The following is a 22,937-nucleotide window of genomic DNA, read 5'->3' as shown; positions in this document are numbered from 1 at the left end:
CAGTGACGTTTTGATCACTTTTTGAACCGACAGGTAGGGTTAATTGATTGGTTCCTCAAAAACTTCTTGCAACCCACCCAAGGGGATAGGCCATGAATCGGACTGTGCATTGCGTTTCAAACTAATTCACTTTTTCAGGAAAAGGGATGAATTCATTAGGTAGTACAGGTAAAAGTTTAAAGCTGGAGGATTTCAAAACAAACAAAAACTTTAAAAAAGATGCTATACTAAACGCACAATAACAAAAAAAACATCTACGCGAAAAACAACTGAATTCATTTACGTTTAGCACTGCATTCCTTAAACTCTCGTAGGAATTTTTAACACTGGTAAAAATGGTCCTGTGGCTAAAAACAAACGCGAGTGCGCCATAAGAGAGAATCACCAGAAGTGACAACTTTAAGTGCATCTTTCGTTGGAGTTCTTCCAGTAATCTTTTCGTTTGACTTTTTCGGCATGACAAAAAGAAGTGCTTTAAAGATTCACTCTCATTACAGTGAAGCCATAAACGCAACTGTGCCAGACCCGACCTGTGAAGGTAAAAGTTCAATGAAGAGACTGGACAATGCAGCCTTGTAATCAACATTTCCCCCTTTCTTGATGAACGCCACTTGTTCTTCCAAGGAAACTTTAGCTGTGAATAGTCTGATAAAAATAAAGGAGATTTTTTTTGGAAGTTATTGACCATTGTACGTTTTTCAAAGTGTGCTGCTGTGGTATATTAACATGTAGGCAGAATAGGTAGAACAGCACTATCAAGGGAACATACAGCTAGTGCATCTGCCTGCTCATTGAGAGCTAAACCTCTATGACCTGGTATCCAAACTAGACGAACTAGCTACAAAGGTACGCGAGAAGTTGAAACAGACACAGAAACAGTCTGTTAGAACAACCACTGCTGATAGACCTTTGGACAATTTACGCAATGCTAGAACTATTTCCAGCAGCTCAGCTTGGTAAATAGGGGTAAAGTCAGGTAATCAAATTGAGAAAGCCCAACCTAGAGAGGATGATACAATTCCTACGCCTGCCTTCTCTTCGTAAACTGAAGCGTCAGTCACTATCACAATCGATGTTTATAGATTGGCCAAACGATCTTCCAAAATGCCATTTATATACAAATTTTCCGCATTCTCGGGATATAATCATCAAATTCAATTTTAATTCCATCAACAGTGTACAAGTATTTCCCTGAGAATTACTGTTAAGGTGTTCAAAAGTTGCTGCGTAAAAATAACTTCTGGGTACCCAATATTGGATCATTAGTGGTTGCAAAATGAGGCCTGCTGGTTGATGAACACATTCTGGACCTCCTCTGAGGTGATGCGTAGATTTTTAGGAATGTTTGTACTGTTAGAATATGAAACCTTTTGATAAGAGAAGGCAGGTGGCATTCTTCATATAAGATATTGTTCGCAATATATTTAGGTACCCCTAAGAATAAGCGTACCGATTCGCGTTCTAACAGAATCAGTGGTCGAACTTTATAGGCAGGCGCGCCAGAAAACAAAACACAGCCGAATTCTGTTATCGGTCCAATGTACATGCAGTATATCACGAGATTTATGACGAGCACTTCTCTACGCAAACCGGTACTATATTTATTGAGGCTGCACAGCATCCCTACGGCACGTACCTCCTTTAGCAGCCATGTTTTCTGTGTAGGGGCTCAGGTTAAGTGTTTCGGTGTAGGTTACCCCCAAGTGCCTAACAGACTCAACCTGATGTATGACGTTTTGTTGGTACATTAGTGAAATTAGCGCTGAGGCCATGAAATGCTACTTCCTTTCTTTTTCTTCTTTCGCCGTTGGTATACGTATAACTTGTTTTCGTTCTTTTCTTTTGTTCGTTCTCCTCACCTGCGACGTTTGTTGAAAATCGCAAGTGTGTCCTGTGCGCGAAAAATGAAATTTCAGTTTTGGTCACCCTTGAGTAGCTTCGGCCGCCGCAAGTGTAGAGGAGCGCACTGCCAGCGGGTGGTTCCCAATTCCTTGTTGTGAAAACTCAGCGCCGAGAGCTTCATGGGGCTCTCACTTTTACATCGTCCACGCAGCGTATGTCTGCAGCATTGGCTTGTCACGTTTGAGCGATTTGTGTACCCTCTTGCCACCTCTGGTCTATCACAGCAGCACGAGCGTGAACGCAAACCTTGTCACCCCTTTTCCTCAGCAATGCTGTCGTTTGAGCATGACGTGGAGAGGTTTCGCGTATGTGCCAGAAACGCCTGAGTGCTCCGCAAAACTTCGTACGTCCCTTTTTCACATAGTGTCCCCGCTATGATGCTGCATGATTTTAAGGAAAAGGAATGGCGCCCTGTGACGCAGACGTAGTAGGTATTTTTCTCAATATAGTGTAGCAACAGCTTATTATTTTTTAAGTAGTTATTCCTAAAGTTATTTGTAACTCCAAAATAATCACCAAATTATAAATTGTCATTTAGGCAATCGCAAGCCTGCTAGAATGACATCTGGCTTTGCAACATTCGACAACATACTAATTCAGAGCTACTTTTTTCTGATAAAGAAACACATCTTGCGAAGTTTATAAATGAGACGTGATCATGCTCTGACCCACAAAAAAGCAGTGCCCTAAAATTATATTATTGCAAGCAACCACTCAGCTTTTTTTCGTTACCATTTGCAGCGTTCCACAAGCTGCGGTGCCCTCAAGTTATTTTTTGACAGAAACTTTTAGAGCTTTTAAGAGTTAACCATTGGAAGGTACTTGTACTCAACACTCTACATGCAATTAGGATTGAATTTGATAATTTATATCTCAAGAATGCTAAAAATATACCACATCAGTATCTAAATGTCCAATCTAGAAGCATCCATTGTGATAGCGACTGACGCTTTCGTTTGTTAAGGGAAGGCAGGTGTAGGAATCATTTCAGCCTCTCTAGATTAGGCTTTCTCGATTTGATTACCCGTCTTTACCGCTGTTTACCAAGCTGAGCTTCTGGCAATAGTCCTAGAATCACACTATTGCCGCAAAGTCTATCAGCGGTGGTTGTTCTAACAGACTGTCTTTTTGTCTGTGCTGCCTTAAGCGCGCCAAGCTTTTCGCGTACTTTAGAAACATACTACTTGCTCATTCCAGAAAATGTGCGACTAGTTCGACAAGTAAGGGTATCAGGTCATTGAGGTCTAGCTCTCAATGAGCATGCAGATGCGCAAGCTATATCTCCCCTGGATGGTCCTGTTCGGCCTATCTTGCCTACGTCTGAATATATCACAGCAGCACGTTTTGATAAACGTACAACTCTCTATAACTTCGAAATATCTTCTTTATTTTCATCAGACTACCCACACCGAAAATTCCCTAATTCCCTTGTAAAAATAGGCGGTGTTCATCAACAACAAAGCAAATAGTCACAAGGCTGCATTTCCGACTTCTCTTAATGATCTTTTAGCTTCACGGGTCGGCTCCGGCACCGTCGCTTTTATGGCTTCACTGTAATGAGAGTGAATCTTTGGAGCACAATTTTTTGTCCTGCCGAAGATTCAAAAGTCAAAGAAAACGACTTCTAGAAGAACCCCTACTAAAGTAGGACCTAACCTAGTCAATTCCGGTGATTCTTTTCACTTGGTGCATTTGTAATTGTCTTAGCGACAGCGTTTTCACTGCTTTAAATTTTTTAGGACAGTAAGAATGGGATGATAAAGGTAGCTAAATTCAGTTGATTTAAGCATAGGCGTTTGTTTGAGTGTGTTTCTTACGTCATTCTTTTCAATTTTTGTTCTTTTTTGAAATCCTACAACTTTATTACCTGTAATAAAGAATTAATTGAATCATTTCCTTCAAGAAGTGAATTATTTTAAATAGCAAGACACCATCCTATTCATAGCCTGTCCCCCTGGGTGGGTTGCGCGAAGCTGATGAGGATCCAACCAACCAACCAATATTAGCAAAGGCACAGATGGAGTGCCAACAACATGCGTAGCAATTTTTCAGGAATTCCTTCTGGCCAGTTGTACGTCACTATCATTGCCCTTATTTCACGGCCAATAGTTTTCATCGAAGCGCTGACAGCACACTTTGTTATTACTGCCTTACTGTGTAAACTGTGTGGCACTGTCTGGACGGGAAGTGGCAGATACCGTGACCTGTTCTTTTTAGGGGTTCGCTCATTATTCGGGCGGTTAGTCCAATGCCACCTAGATAATTTCAGGCCTGCTAACCGTTTCATCGAGGTGCTGACGTCACTTTGCTTTAGACCACCGTGTTTCGCTGCACAGACGCGCCTAGGCTTGCTCTCGTTGCTCGACAGATATGCATTGCCAGCCTGAAGAACGTTCCCGTGGCGTGCCCGAGTGCTTGTTGGCGACTCGAGAAGACCGTTTTTTCTGTGTCCTTGAACTGCAGCGCTCATATGTGTGGCGCTTCGTTTACTCATATTCACAATTTGTACGGTTGCAAATACGAACAGTTGGGCGATGTGGTGTGTTGAACTGTCGCGGAAATGAACCGAAGTTGCGAGTGTTCTCCTTTCCTAAGAAGAACCGAAGAACCAAATGGGAGCGTGTCGCTCGTCTAGCTGACGTCGACATCCGTTTTGTTCAATACCTGAAGGTACGTGTGCTCGTACTAAATATTGAAAAGTCGTCCCAAAGTCACCTTATTCACCATATTACGTTGTTGCTCTAAAGTAAACGCGGCAGGTGAGCTTGTGACTTGTTAACGTAAGCCCTGGCAATATAATTATACACGTGTGTGGCAGTATGTACATTTTTAGAACAACCTTTTTTTCGGTAAACATTTGGCTACTGGCGACTAGCACCACGTACTTGTTGCATTATCTCTGTTTACTAGGTTGTGAAAAAACAGGAAAGATCGCTTCTGCATTGCTTTGTGCATCGGTTTTGTGCATAGTATTTCATTGCCGGTGTTTTAACAATGTTATTGGGTGTTATAAATTTGTGCTAGTCTCGCCAGAATCTTGGCCTAATATGTTTCCTTGAAATTTAGACGCCTGTAAACGCCTACAGTAAAGCGCTTTCTTAAATGGTTTCCAGATGTGCGAGCTCTAGTTCAAGCTTGAATAGCCAAGAAACACTAGCAAATATGTCAATACAAACACCGGTGGTGCCATAGAAGTTCCCAAAGGGGCTACACGGTTTATTATAGACGCAGAACTAACACTTTTCTTGGGACCCAAGTTATTTGAGCGACTACGCAGCAGTGCTAGAAAGAAGAGATCAAACAAGTAAACACTGCTCTTTGTTTCGGTCACAAAAGGTGTTGCCGAACCAAAGGTTTTGTTTCCTCTTGCAACGGTCAGCACTCTAATATTGTGCTGAATAATATACTTGTGGGGGTAATAAGCTGAATATTATACTTGTTGCAGCTATGTGTCTCATGTGTCAATATCTATGTGTCTCAAAGGCTAGAGAGAATACAAATGGGTCTGCAGAAATTTCGCCAATAAATGGGAACAGTTTTTCGGCACGTAGTGTGTGTGCGCGCGCATGTACATGTGTGTGTAAATAAAAACGATTGCACAAATTTTACTTTGAATATTTTGTCACTTTGTTGGGCTACCAAATTTTGCTCTTACAGATATATCTCTAAGCGTTTTCAAGGGCAATGCTTTACTTAAACCAGAACCTTCTTTGTCGCAAAAGGCAGAATAAAGCAGTTAAGCATGCAAAACTTGCCGGAAACGCCTTATATTTCTACGGGAGACGACGGTGACAATAAATTCAAAGCCCTCTGTGCGGGCGCTCGTTCGAGCAAAACAAGTGACGCGAGCAGACCTGAAAATATTTTTCTATGTGACATCGATCCGTCTCTCGCTGTTGCACCACCCGGGCTAGTTCTCGTTGCTCTCGCTTCATGCCCATGCGTGCTCTCCCGGTGTTGATTCCAAAAGGGCTCAAGGGCTCACGTGGACGATGCCACTTAAACGGCAGTCTACTCTTAGTGCATGTTCTATGGTTTTGACACTTTTAGTTGGTCGCCAGAGAAGCTGCGTACGCTGTGAAAATACGTTGCGTACGTGGCAGGTGTAGTGTGCGACAACACCTTTAGTTTAACGTACCATGATGCGTTTCACTCAAATAGATGGTATGTGAGATGCAAGGGTTTGTAATGCTTATCAGTGCCACCGACGTTAGAATTATGCTTGGTCCCACTACCGACGTCCCAGGAATAACGTGGCTCCTGTGACCTGCACGAAACACGGCTGCCAGGATAAGGGCCACCAGCTTACAAGCCAGGCCGTGGCATTCGCTATGTAGATTTTTAGCATGGTTCCTGAATGCACCAAATGCACATGTTCCCATTTGCTGTTTTGAGCTTTGGTGCGCAATGTACAAACGACGTCGGATCGGGCGTGGCCACACTGGATCGACCCCAGCGATGTATCAACCACTGCTGCGGATGAGACTTACGTACCCCGCAGAAAGTTTTCATGTTTTAGGTATTGAAGACCTTATGATGTATTACCAGCACATTCAATGTGTGAGAGCTCGCACGACATCGAAGGTGTGATATGTTGCACTATAAATAAAAGTACGTACCAAGGTGAAACTTTATTTACGGGTTCGCTCGCCGAGAGACCTGACAGAAAAAGACGCATTCCCGCACACCACCTATCAAAGGCCATTTTTGAGGATTTTCGTGAAACGCCAAGTGATTTCTTCTCAATTATCAGGATGCCGGAATGCGTCGCATGATTTTACTTTGTCTGGCATGAAAACAACGGCTTTCATTGTGAAATACACATGCCTTGCATCAGGTCCGCATTTGCTGTCTGCGTCAAATGCCATTGCTGCCAACATATACTCTCGTTCTGGTTTCATCGAAGTCTCGCGAGAACGTAACGTAATAAGCGTTGCGTTACGTACGCAGCATCTTTTTACGGACGCGCGCGCGCATTTCTGAAATCGATACGTTATGTACTGCTCATGCGCAGTTCTCTCACGCGGCAGTACTGCAAACGCGGGCTGGTGACGTACACCCGCCCAAAAGTGCCTTGACAGGACATCATTAGATGGCCGCGCCTATGTATAGCGCTCGTAGGCGCGCTTCTTATCTCATAGAAAATTCTACAGTGTGCTTCGGTGCTGCTATTCAGCTTCCACCACGAAAGCTAAGAAGCGAAGGCTCGCCGTTAAGACCCTGTTGCAAAAACTCGCAAAACTGAAGTGAGACGCCAGCACCAGCACCGAGGCGACAAAATCGGTGAGGCCTAGCGCAGTCGAACTAGCATGGCTCGGCAACAAGCGCACCCTCAGATGAGGGCCACAGGCGTAAAACTCTGTCAATGCTCTTCCAGCAACAAGCCGGAGCACAACATGAGTTAACCTAACTTGAAAGGCCATGACGTTCTGGAATTTTCTAGTACGCCCAATAGTTCACAATCCTCTGGCTTTGTTTTTCATGGACAAGGCCGTTATACTCAAAGCGAATTCTCTCGAGCTTCAGGTCACTTAAATAACAATGACCAGGGGAACCCTTGTGGTCCGCAAGATCGGATATAAGTAGCTAAATCATCACGTATGTAGTAAATATGCTGCATCAGCAAGGAAATAATAAAACATTGCGTATATAGTGTGTACTTGTGACGCTATGATGACAAGGAGACGTGGCCTAGCTCATACGCCTTGTTTATTGTTTGTTTCTTTGTTTGTTTCCCTAGACTGACGGCCCATTCCCACTCAGGGGGATTGGCCAAGAAAGCGTAGTGCAGTTTTTCTGCGATCATTTTAACTATGTGTTATGAATTTGCATTATAATACGACTTATGTAAGAAAAACCACATAAAAAGAGAGCAAACGAGAAAAGAATAGAAAAGTCAAGTTGAGTAATTTTTGAAATTTCAGGTGTTGTGATTACCACTCAGCTTCGTTTGCTTCACTTTGCTTTTTAGAATTTTTGGGGGGGAGTAATAAATAAGAACTATTTGATTGAAGATCACAAAGGTATACGCTTGGTTGCCTGAATATAATCGAAAACTGCATTGAAAGCATGCCTGTGACAATTTCCTAAAACTGATGCACCAAAGTTTAGTGCAGTTTCCGCCGTCACTTTAACGCCTATCTTCAGAAATAGAATAACTAGTAACCTTTTACGAAGTATAGCGTATCGTTGACAATACAAAAAATAATGTTCTACTGATTCTATTTTTCCGCAGAATGTGCAGAAGGGTGGTGTTTTCTGAACAGCTCTGTGTAGATACAGGTTTAGGGGGGAGGGACACGACATCAAAATGTAGTAATTAAAGCTTCGAGCTTTCTGGACTAGCTCCAGTGGGGTCGCCATGGAAACTTGAGGTGGTTATATTCTGTCCATGTAGTTACTTTTTCTATCGTTCAGTGAAGATTGCTGATTTTCGATATCTTATTGCTGTAATATATTCAACATCTGGCAGTATGGATAAATCTGGGCTATCAAGTGCTGCTCGTGTTAAGGAATCGGCCAATTTATTTATTCTTAATCCACAGAGTCCCGGATCCCATAGTAACCTCAGGAGTCTCAACTGCGAGGACACTAATGTTTTGAATGTCCTTAGAATTCGAGAGTTCTCTGAAGCTGTCAGAGCTGCACAAACTGACAGAGAATCCGTCATTATGACTGCGTTGTTTTGATTTAACGGAAGTTTTTGAAGAGCTAAACTAATCGCCGCGAGCACCGCTTCAAAAACTGGAGTAAAATCAGGCAGTCTCACTGAAAAGGACCAGTCAAGTGAATCAGAGGCAATGCCTACACCTGCCTTTTGATTATTTAGTGAAGCATCTGTGGCTATTATATTTTAAGTTTCTACATGGTCCTAGTAATCTAATAATAGGTTATTTAAAATTTGACATATTTTAACTTGGCGTTTTTGAGGAATATTGGCCAGGTCTTCTATTGGCCAGGTCTATTGGCCAGGTCTGGCACGGTCCGTCAGAAGATACGTCGCGGCGTGTGAGGAATGTCAGCGCCGCAAAACACCATCGACGCTTCCAGCTGGGCGCCTTCAACCAATCGATATTTCTACTGAACCTTTCTTTCGCGTCGGCTTGGACTTACTCGGCCCTTTTCCTCTGTCTTCTGCTGGCAACAGGTGGATAGCTGTGGCCACAGACTACGCCACACGCTACGCAATCACACGCGCCCTTCCAACAAGTTGCGCCACTGACGTCGCCGATTTTCTTCTACACGACGTGATCTTGCAACATGGTGCTCCACGCCAGCTGCTCACGGACCGAGGCCGCACATTTCTATCGAAAGTCATAGCGGACATTCTACGCTCTTGTGCAACACGCCACAAGCTCACTACGTCGTACCATCCGCAAACAAATGGCCTCACAGAACGCCTGAACCGAACCCTAACTGACATGCTTGCAAAGTACGTTTCCTCAGATCACTCTGACTGGGACATCGCTTTACCATACGTGACATTTGCCTACAATTCTTCGCGCCACGACACGGCTGGTTACTCCCCTTTTTTCTTGCTGTTCGGCCGCGAACCCACATTACCCCTCGATACGACGATTCCGTTACCAGCAGCTCCAACTTCACAATATGCTCTGGACGCCATCAGCCGGGCCGCCCACGCACGCGAAACCGCTCGTGCTCGCCTTCTGACCTCCCAAGCAAACCAACGGCGTCGGTACGACCAACGACACCGCGATGTGCACTTTTCGCCCGGTTCGTTGGTTCTGCTGTGGTCTCCGACCAGGCACGTTGGCCTGTCTGACAAGCTGCTCTCTCGGTACACAGGGCCCTACAGAGTGCTTCGTGAGGTGACTCCCGTCACTTATGAAATCACTCCTGCTGCCTCGCCGTCTTCATCCACCCCTAGGGCCAGCGACATCGTACACGTCGCACGCCTGAAGCAGTACCACTCGCCCAATGATCTTGACATCTAGATGCGCCGAGACGGCGCCTTTGCCGACGGGGGTTATATGCTACCTGTAGGCTGCCACAAACCATAGTGCGAATGCGCGTGTGCGCCCGACGAAGAAGATGAGGCTCGCTGGCTGCTCGAGCTCGGAGCCAGACTGGCCAGTGCTGCAACCGCTCTTGCAAATATATTTTTCGAATATATTCGCAATACTTTGTCTCGTTACTCACGTAACAATATCATAATACTGAATAATAACATGACAATTCGAGTCATTAGTCTCAAATACATTTCTAATGTTCATGTTTATACTTTGTAGATTATTTTGTACAAACATTATCTGAGGTGTGTGCAACCATGGCCAATGAACAAAAAAGAAGGCGTCTGGGTTTGCGATAAAAGCATATTGAGATCTTCTTGCCGGTAAGCTATAAATTTAACACAAAATGCTTGTACGGTCAAAATGCGAAATCGACAAAGTATGTAGACAGGTGCGCTCCCTGGTTCAGTACGTTGATAGCCACAAACCTAGGGAGTCCCAGGCACGTTCGCAGTGCTTTTCGCTCCAAGACAACTAGAAGCTTTGTTTTATAAGCAGGGCCACCCATGTTTATTCCACTCTGACTTCTTCCTTCTCGGCTTCTACTACAACTCGCTGCCTTCCTACGTCACAGGATTCCCCCTTCCCCCCGAAACAATGCGTGCGTTACAATAAAAAACAACAAAAACAATAAGTGAAGAATGTCAAAATACGCAGTAGTTCGATTTCAAAAGGAAGTTTCTTGACTTGTACAAAAGCTTCAAAGCACAGGGCAGCAGTCCGGTGATATCTAGGGTAGCTCTGGTGGACGAGGCTGGCTGTTGCGCCCGGGATAGCATAACGCCGCCCTGTACATCTGCACTGATGATGACACGACTTGAGGTCTTGTGAGGAACGAACAAGGCTTGAAATCTGTGTAAGATTGGATTGACAGATGTCATTGGCATTGATCCAGCGCAGTCGTTGCAATAGACCTTTGCTTCTAGTCGGCGTGCGTGAAAACCAAGGCTGATGGGACGATGTCTTTTTTTCTCCGTTGTATACGTGGTAGCTTCATGTCTCTTTCGTAACTTTCTGTGGCATTCTCTTAGTTTGTTGAACCGGAGACATGGCCTTGAGAACTGGTGCAGAAAATGTTGTCGACGTGGCTTTTTGGAAAGATATCTGAAACATTTACTTTGTCTTTGCTTCTTTAATTTCTTTTGCCTCTGATGACCTTTAAGCCACAAGTGTACTCGTGAGGAGGTTTCACTTGATCGTTGTTCTTGTTCGAGTAGCTGTTGTGTTTCCTAGGGTTCGTGGAGTTGCCCTTGTTGAAATTGCTCGTTTTATAGCGAAAGTTGGTCAGATGGGCATCTTTCAGGATTAGGAGTCTGTTTTTTTTTTGCATGGTGATGCGATCAGTAGATAGTAGGTAGTCGATACTGTACTGCAGGGATTTTTCTGAGATAAAAGCGGCGTGGCAGACTGAGAGAAAAGCTTCCGAGATCATTGTGTGTCATCATACATTGTTAATGTTTCTGCCAGTTCAAAATGCGCCGGCTTTGGTGGATTCAATACTGCTGTAGTGTTCCGACTCACATGTGTGTTATCACTTGAAAATGAGAGCACAGCAGACGTAGCTTGAGGTGCTTCTGATGACGTTTGTTTTTCGTTTTTCTGCGTAATTGAGCTGAGTACGTCTTTTGAAAGACTCTGGTCTTAAACATCAGGAAGTGGGCAGGCATTTTGTGGATTCCTGAACTGGTCACGCGTAATTGCCGCCATACATCCGAAGCCGGGTGGACCGTGTGTGCGACAGGAAGCATCAAGTAATTCGGGTTGTTCAGTAACATCTGGAGTGTTATGGTGCCGTAAACACATTGGAAATTACGATTTAATCGCCCATGAAAAACCAACTGTTAGTTCGCTCTTTTGGCAAAATAGTCTACATTACTATCGGCATACGATAGCATTGCCTTGTCTGCTGCGGTGTGGATGTCCCTAATCAGTGTTGTAATGCGTGACGTGTATTCGAACGAGTCATATGATGGTACAATGGTGGAATATTTACTCTGAAGTTTTGTTTGGGAAATACACTCACTCCGGCAACACTTCGCGTAACTGTGATGGGTGAGTTGAAAAGCCTTCAACTAATGATGGATGGACAGGTCTTCAACGTATTTTTTAAAACGGGTGATCAATTCTTCTTTGATCTTTTTCCAAGACTCATCGTTCTCGAAGGTGTAGGTGAGGTAAAATTTGAATGCCTCACCTAAGATGTAGTCAGTGAAGTTGGTGATGATCCCTCGTTGCGACCAGGATGCAGCAGTGGCGTTGAGCTCGAACAGGTTAAACCAGTCCTGTGCGGGTCCGTCGTCCGCTGTTTCAGTGTACTTGGGGGTGTGAAGGTCGTCTGATGGTGCTGTTATGATGCTGGTCTTGGTTTAGAAATGGGATGTACTTGTGTGGTCCACGTTCGGTCACTGCATCTGGCTGAGATGATCGATGACGATGGCTGGTTGATGAACTGGCCACCAGGTCTTCATCCTGCCGACTCGTGTGACAACGCTATGGTGACTGGGAGACGTAGCCTGGCTCATACCCCATGTTTATTCCATTCTGACTTCTTCCTTCTCAGCTTCTACTACAAGTCACTGCCTTCCTACGTCAGATACATGAATTCACACCACACTCCCGGGTATCACGTCTTTGTAGGATAATTGAGTGAATGTTCGAAAGGTTCATAGTTTACGAAATTTATTTCCTGAATCAATCGCTATCAATCACTTTATGGGTATAATGTAACGTTTTTTCTATCCACATGTGTTTTTTTTTAATTTACGCGGGCTACCTCTCAGTAAGCCAGTTTGAGGACGCTGCTTTTTAGTGCACGCACCAATGTTATCACGCAGCTCTTTTCATATTATGCAGGCTTTGTATATTAATCGAAAAAAATAAGCTCGCAATCAGTACGTTGTTGAAATCACCACTGGCATATGTCAATGCTTCAGAACCACATCTGCCTCGTCTTCATTGAGTTACGAGTACTCTTGGAGATACTATTATAATTAGGACAAATTATCTCACATTGGCGCTTAACATAACAGTGGCTACTATAGTATACTGCGAATAATATGCAGAAGACCTGCTTTGCGTAACGATGTTCTTTTTTTCTTTAATGGCGCTGCGTGATGGCTGGGACATCCTGTATATTGAAGAGAAACAGAGTGGTATCATGCGTTGACAGTACAACTTGACTTTGTCTGTTTGTATTTTTGTGTTTCACGCATAGCAACTTTTAGCACTACGTTTATTTTAACGTTGATAGACCAACTGACTCAACTGAAGGTCATTATTACAATAATTATAAAGGTACACTGCCATTTTCTGTCTCCTTAGACCAGGGCAGACATTTCTTAATACTATCACTTAGCTACACCTATTTGTCTTATAGCCTGCAACTCGAATAGTCCATCCTGCCTTAGCGGTTATGTATGGAAAGCAGTTTTAGGCAACCGTTCCTGCTTTCAGTGGCCTCGCTGTCGGCGTGGTTGGTGTTGTCGTTACCAATAGAACGATTGAGGAGATAAACGAGATAGCGCTGGGTTCTTTCTCAGCCATGTGCGTTGGCCCCTCGGCAGAGCTCGTGCGTATGAAGAGCTGGCACATGCACTGTCGTCGGCTTCCCTTGTCCTAACGGAGCTGCTGGCATTTCGCTTAGTTCAGCGCTCCTCGAATGCACAATGTGCTCTACCTCGCACTGCAGCGCTGGTAGTTTCTGTGGCAATGTGCCACGAATGTCGTTTATTTATTTGCGAATTACTGCCAGCTTTGAAAAGGCTGTCAGGAGGAGTGTGGATACAAATGTAGAGCAATACGCGCTAAGCAATAAAAAAACATCTGCTAATAGCCGGAACTTTGAATCGTCTTGGTTGTACACCTACACAAAGCTGCACTTATATGTCGCGTTACGCAGTATAGTAGCGGTCAACGAATTCTTTCACAAACTTCTTTTTTTACGTGCGGAATTTGACATCTCAGGCCATCTTTGTCTACCGTGCCCCATTTCACAGTTTCCCCCTCATCCTTCTTTTTGTAGTTAGGAGGCGGGAGTAGGAATCACTGGACCACTAATAAAACCAGCTGCCCTCTCGAAGAAGACAGCTCCACGTGCCTTAACGCTGGTGCCCTGAGTAGACAAAATTTTAATCCCTTCAATCTTCTCACTTTCTTTCGAACATGTGCCTTTCTTTGAGCGTTCGTGAATCTTTGTCGTCCTTTGCTCCGCAGTCAGTGGTCGTGATGTGTTGCACAGCCGCGATGGAGTAGACACCTTGAACCGGGAACATCAGTTAAGTTTAATAACAATAAAACACTTGCCTGTGATGGACCAGCTTGGATAGTTCCGGGATTCTCAGGTGACCCAGGCTGAAAAGAGGACAACACGAAAATTAGAAATCAACCCTGCGCAAGAAAGCGTTCAATGAAATAGTGTCTCAACAATTGTTATTCTGTTGAATCAATTGTAATTGAATGTTCGTCAGCGTTGCAATAAAGACAAATTCTGTGGATAGCTTGAATTTAGCTGTATATTGGAAGACCTGGAATAGTAATATTTGTTTTGTGTGATAACAGGTACTAATAAAGAGGGCCCAAAAGCGTGTTGAAATATTGTCGCGGCTAACCCAATAAATATTCAAACTGAAAAGGTAAGAACACTGTTTTGCAGACCGATAGTAATTGTTTCATGGCATCGCGTTTCATGTTAAGGAGTATTATGCGCACTGCCTGAGTGGCATGGTGATTTATGTTTATTTCTTCTGGGATATCATATGTTAGTGGAAGCATGCCCCTTGTTTAAATTAACAGAGGATGTGCCGCTACAACTGTGTGAATTTGTGTGATACCAATGACAAGATGGGCACCCAGTGTCAGTTAGCCGTGTTTTTTTTTTGTTGTGGCACACACACTGTATGTATACTCTCAGTCCTAGTACTTCTGGCTTCTCTTTCCTGCTTTCCACCATACATCTTCTGAAGGAGTCACTCTGCTAGTGATGGTAGGAGTGAGCAGGAGAACGCCGCTTGAGTGAGCATGGGAGCAGCCACTGCGAAAGCATGGCTAACATGTTTATCTTCTTCGCCCCACAGGTTGTTCTGACCTTGTCAGCTTCTCTGCTGATTGCAACACCCTGCCCTGCCTCGTGTCTGTTTCTCGGTGCCAACGCCGATACGGTACCAGCCTTCCCGGACAATTCTGCGCGCGCAATCATCGAGATATCGTCATTGCCCTTCAGTTCTGCGCACAAGTGCACCGACTCCACAGCGACCCCTGGACCCAAAGACTACTTAAGGCTCCGGAAATCCTTCCCCGCTTTCAGTGGGCAAGGGAGCAGCCACTGGGAAAGCATGGCTAACATGTTGATCTTCTTCGCCCCACAGGTTGTTTTGACCTTGTCAGCTTCTCTGCTGATTGCAACACCCTGCCCTGCCTCGTGCCTGTTTCTCGGTGCCGACGCCGATACGGTACCAGCCTTCCCAGACAATTCTGCGCGCGCAATCATCGAGACATCATCATTGCCCTTCACTTCTGCGCACAAGTGCACCGACTCCACAGCGACCCCTGGACCCAAAGACTACTTAAGGCTCCGGAAATCCTTCCCCGCTTTAAGTGGGCATGGGAGCAGCCACTGTGAAAGCATGGCTAACATGTTGATCTTCTTCGCCCCACAGGTGTGTACATATACTCCACTGCATGCTAAAAAAAGTGACAATCGTTTCTTAGTCGTGCTCCCATGCCCACGTGAGCTGTGTATTATCTTGAAAGAATGCTTAGATGCGAGTTTGCTGTTGCTTTGTTCAGGCGACGTAGAAACTAACCCTGGCCCTCCTACTCTTCGCAGTTCCAGCGCAGACATAGGTGAAGAACAAACTCCTGTACATAGTGCCGCCATACTTGAAATACTCAAAGGTATCAACAAACTAACAATTCATCTAACTGAGAGCCAAGCCAATCTAACCACGGATGCTAAAGCAATAAAAGATAACCAGGAGACTATAAAAACTAGTCTCTCAGATATATTCACCCGCCTTGAAACCTTGGAGCATGAATCGAAAACCCTAAATGCACTCCAGGAAGATATCGTGTCAATTAGGAGCTCCACCGCCCATCTGACGTCCCAACAAGAGATGTTACAGACGCGGTTGGATGACTTAGAGGATCGCTCCAGACAAAATAACGTCGTTATTCATGGTATATAAGATTCGAAAGAAACGTGGAACGATGCGGAGGAGAAAGCATTGCCGCGTTACACTCCGCACTTGGCGTCAAAATACCCCCCTCAGAGGTCGAAAGAGCTCACCGTATAGGGACGCTATCTACATCCAAACCCCGCCCCATTATAATGAAATTTTGTTCCTTTAAAACCCGAGATAAGTTATTATCAGCGCGCGCTAAACATAAAGAATCCGGTATTTTGGTATCCGAAGACTTTTCGCCTGCGACTCGTGAGGCACGAACGAAACTGTCTGAATTCGCTAAGGGTCTACCTGGATCCCCGAAATACAAATTGCACTACACGAAACTGTATGTCAACCAACAATGCTACGTATATGACTCTTTAACCGATACTGTAACAGAAACGAGTAACTTTCCCCACCCTGAAACGCATCAACGCAAAGCATCACAAAACAACGGCCTAGACGCTACGCAAACAGCAAACCTAGAGACACATGTGGGCGATTGCCGCCCCCGTCACGCTTATCTGTACTTCTTGCGAACGTCAGGAGTGTGCTTAATAAACTTCACTCTTTTAACTCTATCGTAGACACGTGCAGACCTAATGTTATCGCGTTAACCGAAACTTGGCTGAATAATAACATTCGGAACACGGAAATTTTTACGATGCGTCCCGCTACACAATTTACCGTTGTGACCGTAACCTTCGCCAAGGCGGTGGCGTTATGTTTGCTGTTTTGAATGCACACAATTCTTACCAGGTTGCTGTTGAAACCGATGTTGAAATTATCTTATCGTGTGTTGAGGTGGTGCACCAGAAATTCGTTTTGCGTCATGTAATCGCCCCCCCTAACGCCCCGCCAACTTTTACTGCCTCCTTACACGATGTTCTTAATACCGTAGTAACTCGCCTGCCAAACGACCCGATTTTCTTATTAGGTGACTTTAATTTCCCTCAAATCATGTGGTCCTCCGAATCGCCCATGTTTAATTCAAGTTCCTCACAAGTTAGCGACTTTCTGAACCTTTGCTCAACCTTCACCCTTACCCAACTAGTTACCCAGCTGACGAGAATAACAAACAGCACAGCAACAATACTAGACCTCGTACTTACCTCACGCCCCGACTCTGCCTCGTGCAGGACATATTTACCTGGTTTATCTGATCATTAATTTCTTTCTTTCGACATCTCAGTACCAGCTCTAGAAACACGTAAGACAACTAAGCAAATTCGTGATTATAAGAAAGCAAATTTCGATGCCATTAACGTTGAACTGTCCACTTTTCTTGACATTTTTCTAGACAATTTCTACAACCGTACAGTTGAAGCTAACTGGAACCTATTCCTGCGATAAGTCGACGAGCTAACCAACAAATACATCCCGCTTCGCAAAATCTCTTCGCATGCCAGAGCTCCATGCTACAATGCCTACTTAAAACGTCTATCAAACCGCAAGAAGCGCCTTTACCGTAAAGCGAAACTGCTGCCCACGTACGCTCGGTGGGTTGCATACAAAGTAGCTAACAATTCCTATGTATCCGCTGTCAAAAATGCAAAATCCAACTTTTTCCAGAGTACCTTACTTAGCCTGCTTCTAAACAATCCCCAAAGCTTTTGGCATGTAATTAATCCAAGCACGACTGAGTCAATTAAACTTCTGGACCATAATGGCGAATCCATTCCCGACAATGAGTGTCCGGTTGTCCTGAACAGGTTTTCTTGTAGTAATTTTGTGGTTTCTTCCAGTACATCTCTTCCTTCCCCAAAGCTGTACGATTATCCACTCATGAATTGAATTATTATTGACACTCTGGGAATTTCTAAAATAATACAGTCACTTAAGCCCTCTTCAAGCCCTGGTGTTTATCCTATAACTTCTAAATTTCTTCAAGGTACGGCCTCGTATTCTGCAATTCTTCTTACCAAACTTTTTCAACAATCCATTGACAGCGGGTCCCTACCCATTCAGTGGAAAATCGGTAAGGTGGTCGCCGTTCACAAATCAGGTAGCAAAGAATCTCCTTTAAATTACCGCCCTATATCCCTTACGAGCATTCCTTGTAAAGTCTTGGAGCATGTCTTGTACACAAGCATCGTAAAGTTTCTCGAATCCAATTTATTTTTCACGGATGCACAACATGGTTTTCGAAAGGGATTTTAATGTGAAACCCAATTACTGTCGTTTACACACCAGCTTCACCGCATTCTTGACCGTCGCTCCAAAGCGGACTGTATTTTTTTAGATTTTGCAAAAGCCTTTGAGAAAGTGTCCCATAATCTTCTGCTCCTTAAGCTTAGCAAACTTAACCTTGATCGTGATGTGTTCAAATGGCTGGAACACTTTTTGTGAGGCCGTACACAGTTTGCTGCAGCCAACTCATATAATTCCCCAGAATGTTATGTTAATTCGGGCGTACCCCAAGGCTCAGTCCTGGGCCCCCTTTTATTTTTAATTTACATCAACGACCTCACTGATTGCGTTTCATCAAACATACACCTGTTCGCTGACGATTGTGTGATATTTCGTGAAATTAACGACACAAGCGATGTTAGTATTTTACAAAACGACCTTAACGCTGTTTCAAACTGGTGCAGTCTTCGGCTAATGAACCTTAATATTAAAAAGTGTAAAGTTTTACGCGTATGTCGAACTTCAACCACTCCCGCCTCGTACCATCTTAATAATGTTCTACTCGATTGTGTTTCATCCTACCGGTACTTAGGTGTGCACATTACTTCTTGCCTGACCTGGTCCGTTCACATAAGCAACATTATTAACAATGCAAACCGTATGTTAGGCTATCTTCGTCGCAATTTTTCTTCTTCACCTGCCTCTCTAAAACTACTGATGTATAAGAACTTGGTTAGAAGTAAATTAGACTATGCTGCTTCAGTTTGGGATCCCAGCATGCTTTATCTGATCAAAGCCCTCGAACTGGTCCAAAATAACTCTGCCCGGTTTATTCTACACGATTACGATCGAACAGCAAGCGTTACAGCTATGAAAAACTCGTTGCAGCTGACTTCCCTTTCTTCTCGTCGTAAGTTTTTTCGCCTGTGCCTTTTTCATAAAATTTTCCATAACAGCCCCCACCTTCGTGCTAATCTTTTTCTTTCACCGTCCTACGTGTCCTCTCGCATCGATCATGCGCACAAAGTTGGTATACCGATATGCCAAACAAGAACGTGTTCAGAATCTTTTGTCCCACGCACTAGCAAAGACTGGAACCAGCTTCCTGGAGCGACTGCTGCGATTACTGATTATCAGCTGTTTCGCGCTGCACTAACAAACATTGTAAACTGAGGTTACTTATGACGTGTGCCTTTTTCGTTTTTTTATGTTCTTGCGTGTTCTGATGTGTTTTGTAGCTAGAATTGTATACTAAGATTATTTAAAATATGTACACTAGATCTCTTTTGTTCTGCTTTTGTGTCTTAATTTTGTTATCAGCTAAAATTGATTATTCAGTAAACGTTGTATCCTGTACTCCCCTTTAATCACCTTCTGAATCCATTTTTTGTAAACCCACTCCCCTCTTCAATGCCTCTGGCCCTGAGGGTACAATAAATAAATAAATAAATAAATATAAAATGCAGTCTACCCAAGTGTCGGAAAAGCTTCCCTGCATTGTGTGGTGGTATGGCCTTACGAAACAGACTGTATATAACTGTTTGACAACGTGCTGACCCATTTAAAAACAATCCCTTCCTTGGTCGTTGTTCGCCATTCCAGCTGGATTGATCCGTCGCTGGCCTAATAATTATAATTCAAACTTCATTTAGTTAGCGTGTGCAGCTCATGCGTAAAGACGACTTTGTTTCCACTGTGGCGGAAGTCTTAGAGAAAGTCCTCAACAATGAACTAACACGCGTTGGTTCATTGTTGTTCAATAAGCAACTGAGAAGTCATCAACATGCGTAAGCACTTCAAACGCTCTCCCCCGCTCAAAATTTGAGACAATCTATGGTCCATGAAGGATATATATATTTGACCAAGGGTAGGGACGGCACGTAAATCAAAACTAGTGCATTGTCGTTGTGTATGGTGTGTGTCAACAATTGTCTGAATTCCTCAAAGTAGTCTTTGACTTCTTCACATTTCTTTAATATGCAGGCGCAGACATCCTAAAATGGTGACCTATATCGTCTGAAACAGCAGTTAGAAAAGTAAGTGATACATTTTCATTTAGCTGACTTGGGCTGTTTTCTCAAATAGCAGAATTGAAGTTCTTTATGAAAATAAGTCATCGCAGTTTCAAACAAAGAAGAATTGGTCTCTAGTTATTGGTGTCGCGTAATGAAAATAAACCAAGTTCTATGGCACAACTGGAACCGAAGCAACGATTAGTGCCACGAGCAGACGAACAGAATGACATGGCCGTACAAAAAAAACTGTTTCAGAAGTGTAGTTCTTGCGCACTCGTTAGCGTATGCGCATAGTGCATGATGAATGTTTCAGTGATCCGCATACTGCCGCACAAAGAACTCGGTGGATGCTTTATATAACGATGTTTGCCCTGTATATAAGTCTCGGAGGAATGAGTTCACTTTTTTCTCGTCTTGATTTAAGTTTCACCGATAAACTTAGGTGAATCCCACTGCTTTCTGATGTTTACTAGAAGCATCGTTTTCAACACCTTAAGATGCAATGCGTTTTTTTCATTGGAGACTTAAACTCTCTCATTCGACAGGACCACCAAAATCTAGTGAATGTCAAATATGACTTTCTTTAGGATTCCTAAATCTATCTTCAGCGATTCTGAGATGCATGCGTCAACAGAAAAAGCGACTCTCAAGGCAACGAAAAACCATCTTATTTTCATGATATTTCGAAGTATATGAAACACAAATTAAAGGCAGGTGGAAACCTGCTCATAATATTGGCGTACATGACTTTTACATAAAACTGAACCATATGTGAAAAATAAATTGAACGGTCGCAGCTGCCACAGTTCTGATTACTACGCCACTGCTCACATGAATGATATTACTGGCAATATATATATATATATATATATATATATATATATATATATATATATATATATATATATATATAGTCCAGTAGATCCTCCGTGAGCGGTCACAACGTGGTTTATTTCGACGCTTCGGCCTAGAGTCTGGCCTTCATCAGGATTAAAGATGCAGTTTGTTGGTGCTCAGCTTTATACAATCTGAAATCAGAGGGCAAGAAAAGAGGAAAAAAAGACAGAAAAGAGAAAGGAAAAAAATAAAAAAAAGAAAAAGGAAAGAAAAAGAAGAAAAAGAAGAACAAGAAGAGAAAAATAATATATGGTGGACGCCCCTAGGGTGCCCCCCTTCCACTCTTCCTTCCACTTCCTCCTGCACTCTTCCCTCTACTTCCCTCTTTATCTCTCTCCCCCCTCTCCCCTTCACCTTTCTGATGTCAGCGGTCTGTGTATGTTTCCGTTCACTAATGCATTCCTCCCGATCAGACGGCCCCTCCTGGCACTGGCGGTTCGGTGTGGGGAAAAAAAGAGCTTTTCAGGAAAGCTTGAACTACTCGGAGTCCCGTAAACAATTTGTCGTAGAAGGAGGGGTGTCGCGTATTGTGGCAAAGGCTGGTAAGCGGGTATTTTAGGAAGTTCTAAGCCTTTAACTACTCCGCGCCCTGTCAACATTTCGTTGTGACCACGCTCGTTTTTCACATTGATGCGAGTGAGCTGGCGTCGTACGGACTAGAGGAATCGCTACGCCGCCTTCGCCGCCTAGTGAACAACACGCTTTGGACACGCCAGGAACTCGAAAGGCTCGTTGTTTCATGCGTGCTGCCCCGTTACCTCAACCTACATCTGTAACGATCGAACGAACAATTCCTGCACCGCTTCAACCGGGACGCTCGTCAATTCAACGAGACAGTCAAGGCCTACTGCCGAAGACCCAGCAAGGTGTCATACATTGACTACCAACTCGAGCAGTTGCCACCAAGACGCTTTCTTGCTGCGGATGGGCTTCATCCGAGTTTTATGGGTGTCGCTTTGATTGCCGAAACCCGCAAGAAAGCACTCGGTCGTGGAGATTTCGATGCAACCACGGGGTGCTCGACTCAACCAGCAGCTCCCGTGAATATACGTTCAACACAACAAGACACCCACGAGAAAACTTCTGCATATCAACATACACCAGGAGCCCCACACCCACCCAACATCACAGATGAGTTCCCGACGATCAGCGAAACTGTGACTCCCGCGAGCCACAAGCACCCCCTCATCATCATCAACAGCGCACCACTACTAGGGGGGAAGTCTGCAGAACAGCCAACACGCGTCCCTCCGTTGCGGATGTCGAGACCAAAAGCACTACACGACACCACCACTACACCACTCCTCAAAGGGAACTGCCGAACTACAAAACCGCGTCCCCCTATTGCGGACCCCGGAACTGCCAACGAACACGTTCGCCGGGAGCCCAACGCCAAAATACTCCCCACAACAACGAAGGCCTGCCGGACATAACTACAACCTGCGCAACTCATCAGTGCCATCCCCACACTCAAAAAAAGATTGACCTCTGAAATGTAAGTCCAGCTCATCGCTTCCCAGTTGCAGTGCCACTTTCCTTAAAGTACGAAAACTTGCTGACAAACGAATTAGACATGAAATGCATAAATCAACATTTCAAGTGTACCTTCGTGCTAAAAGAGCCCCCAAGAGTATGACACTCTCCCTCACACCAGCCGCTACAAATCTAGATAAACACGACCAAATAACATGGAAAAACGTCCTCCTTGAGGCATCTCTTAAATTATCAGAAATCGCTCTTAATCACAGCGATAAGCAGGTAAAGAAACTAGTCGCTATGACCAACACTATTCTCCGCCACAA

The 22,937-nt window shown here is 44.1% G+C and overlaps 2 protein-coding genes across 11 annotated transcripts in view; one reads left to right on the top strand and one right to left on the bottom strand.

Annotated features, from left to right (window-relative positions):
- The window catches only part of LOC142764860 (uncharacterized), a 95,777-nt gene that overhangs the window by 10,205 nt on the left and 62,635 nt on the right, over positions 1 to 22,937 (bottom strand). For all 10 annotated transcript variants that reach the window (XM_075865396.1, XM_075865397.1, XM_075865389.1 and 7 more), the window contains one exon: positions 14,235 to 14,282. In XM_075865396.1, the coding sequence (XP_075721511.1) occupies positions 14,235 to 14,282 (48 nt within the window). The remainder of the gene's footprint in view (positions 1 to 14,234; positions 14,283 to 22,937) is intronic.
- LOC142764862 (uncharacterized) overlaps positions 15,313 to 22,937 on the top strand; it is a 77,963-nt gene continuing 70,338 nt past the window's right edge. The window contains exons 1-2 of the mRNA XM_075865399.1: positions 15,313 to 15,586; positions 20,207 to 20,259. The gene's annotated coding sequence lies outside the window, so the exon portion shown is untranslated. The remainder of the gene's footprint in view (positions 15,587 to 20,206; positions 20,260 to 22,937) is intronic.

Source organism: Rhipicephalus microplus, chromosome 6, assembly GCF_043290135.1.
Source record: "Rhipicephalus microplus isolate Deutch F79 chromosome 6, USDA_Rmic, whole genome shotgun sequence".
Classification (NCBI taxonomy): Eukaryota; Metazoa; Arthropoda; class Arachnida; order Ixodida; family Ixodidae; genus Rhipicephalus; species Rhipicephalus microplus.
This window is presented reverse-complemented; position numbering and strand designations above follow the sequence as displayed.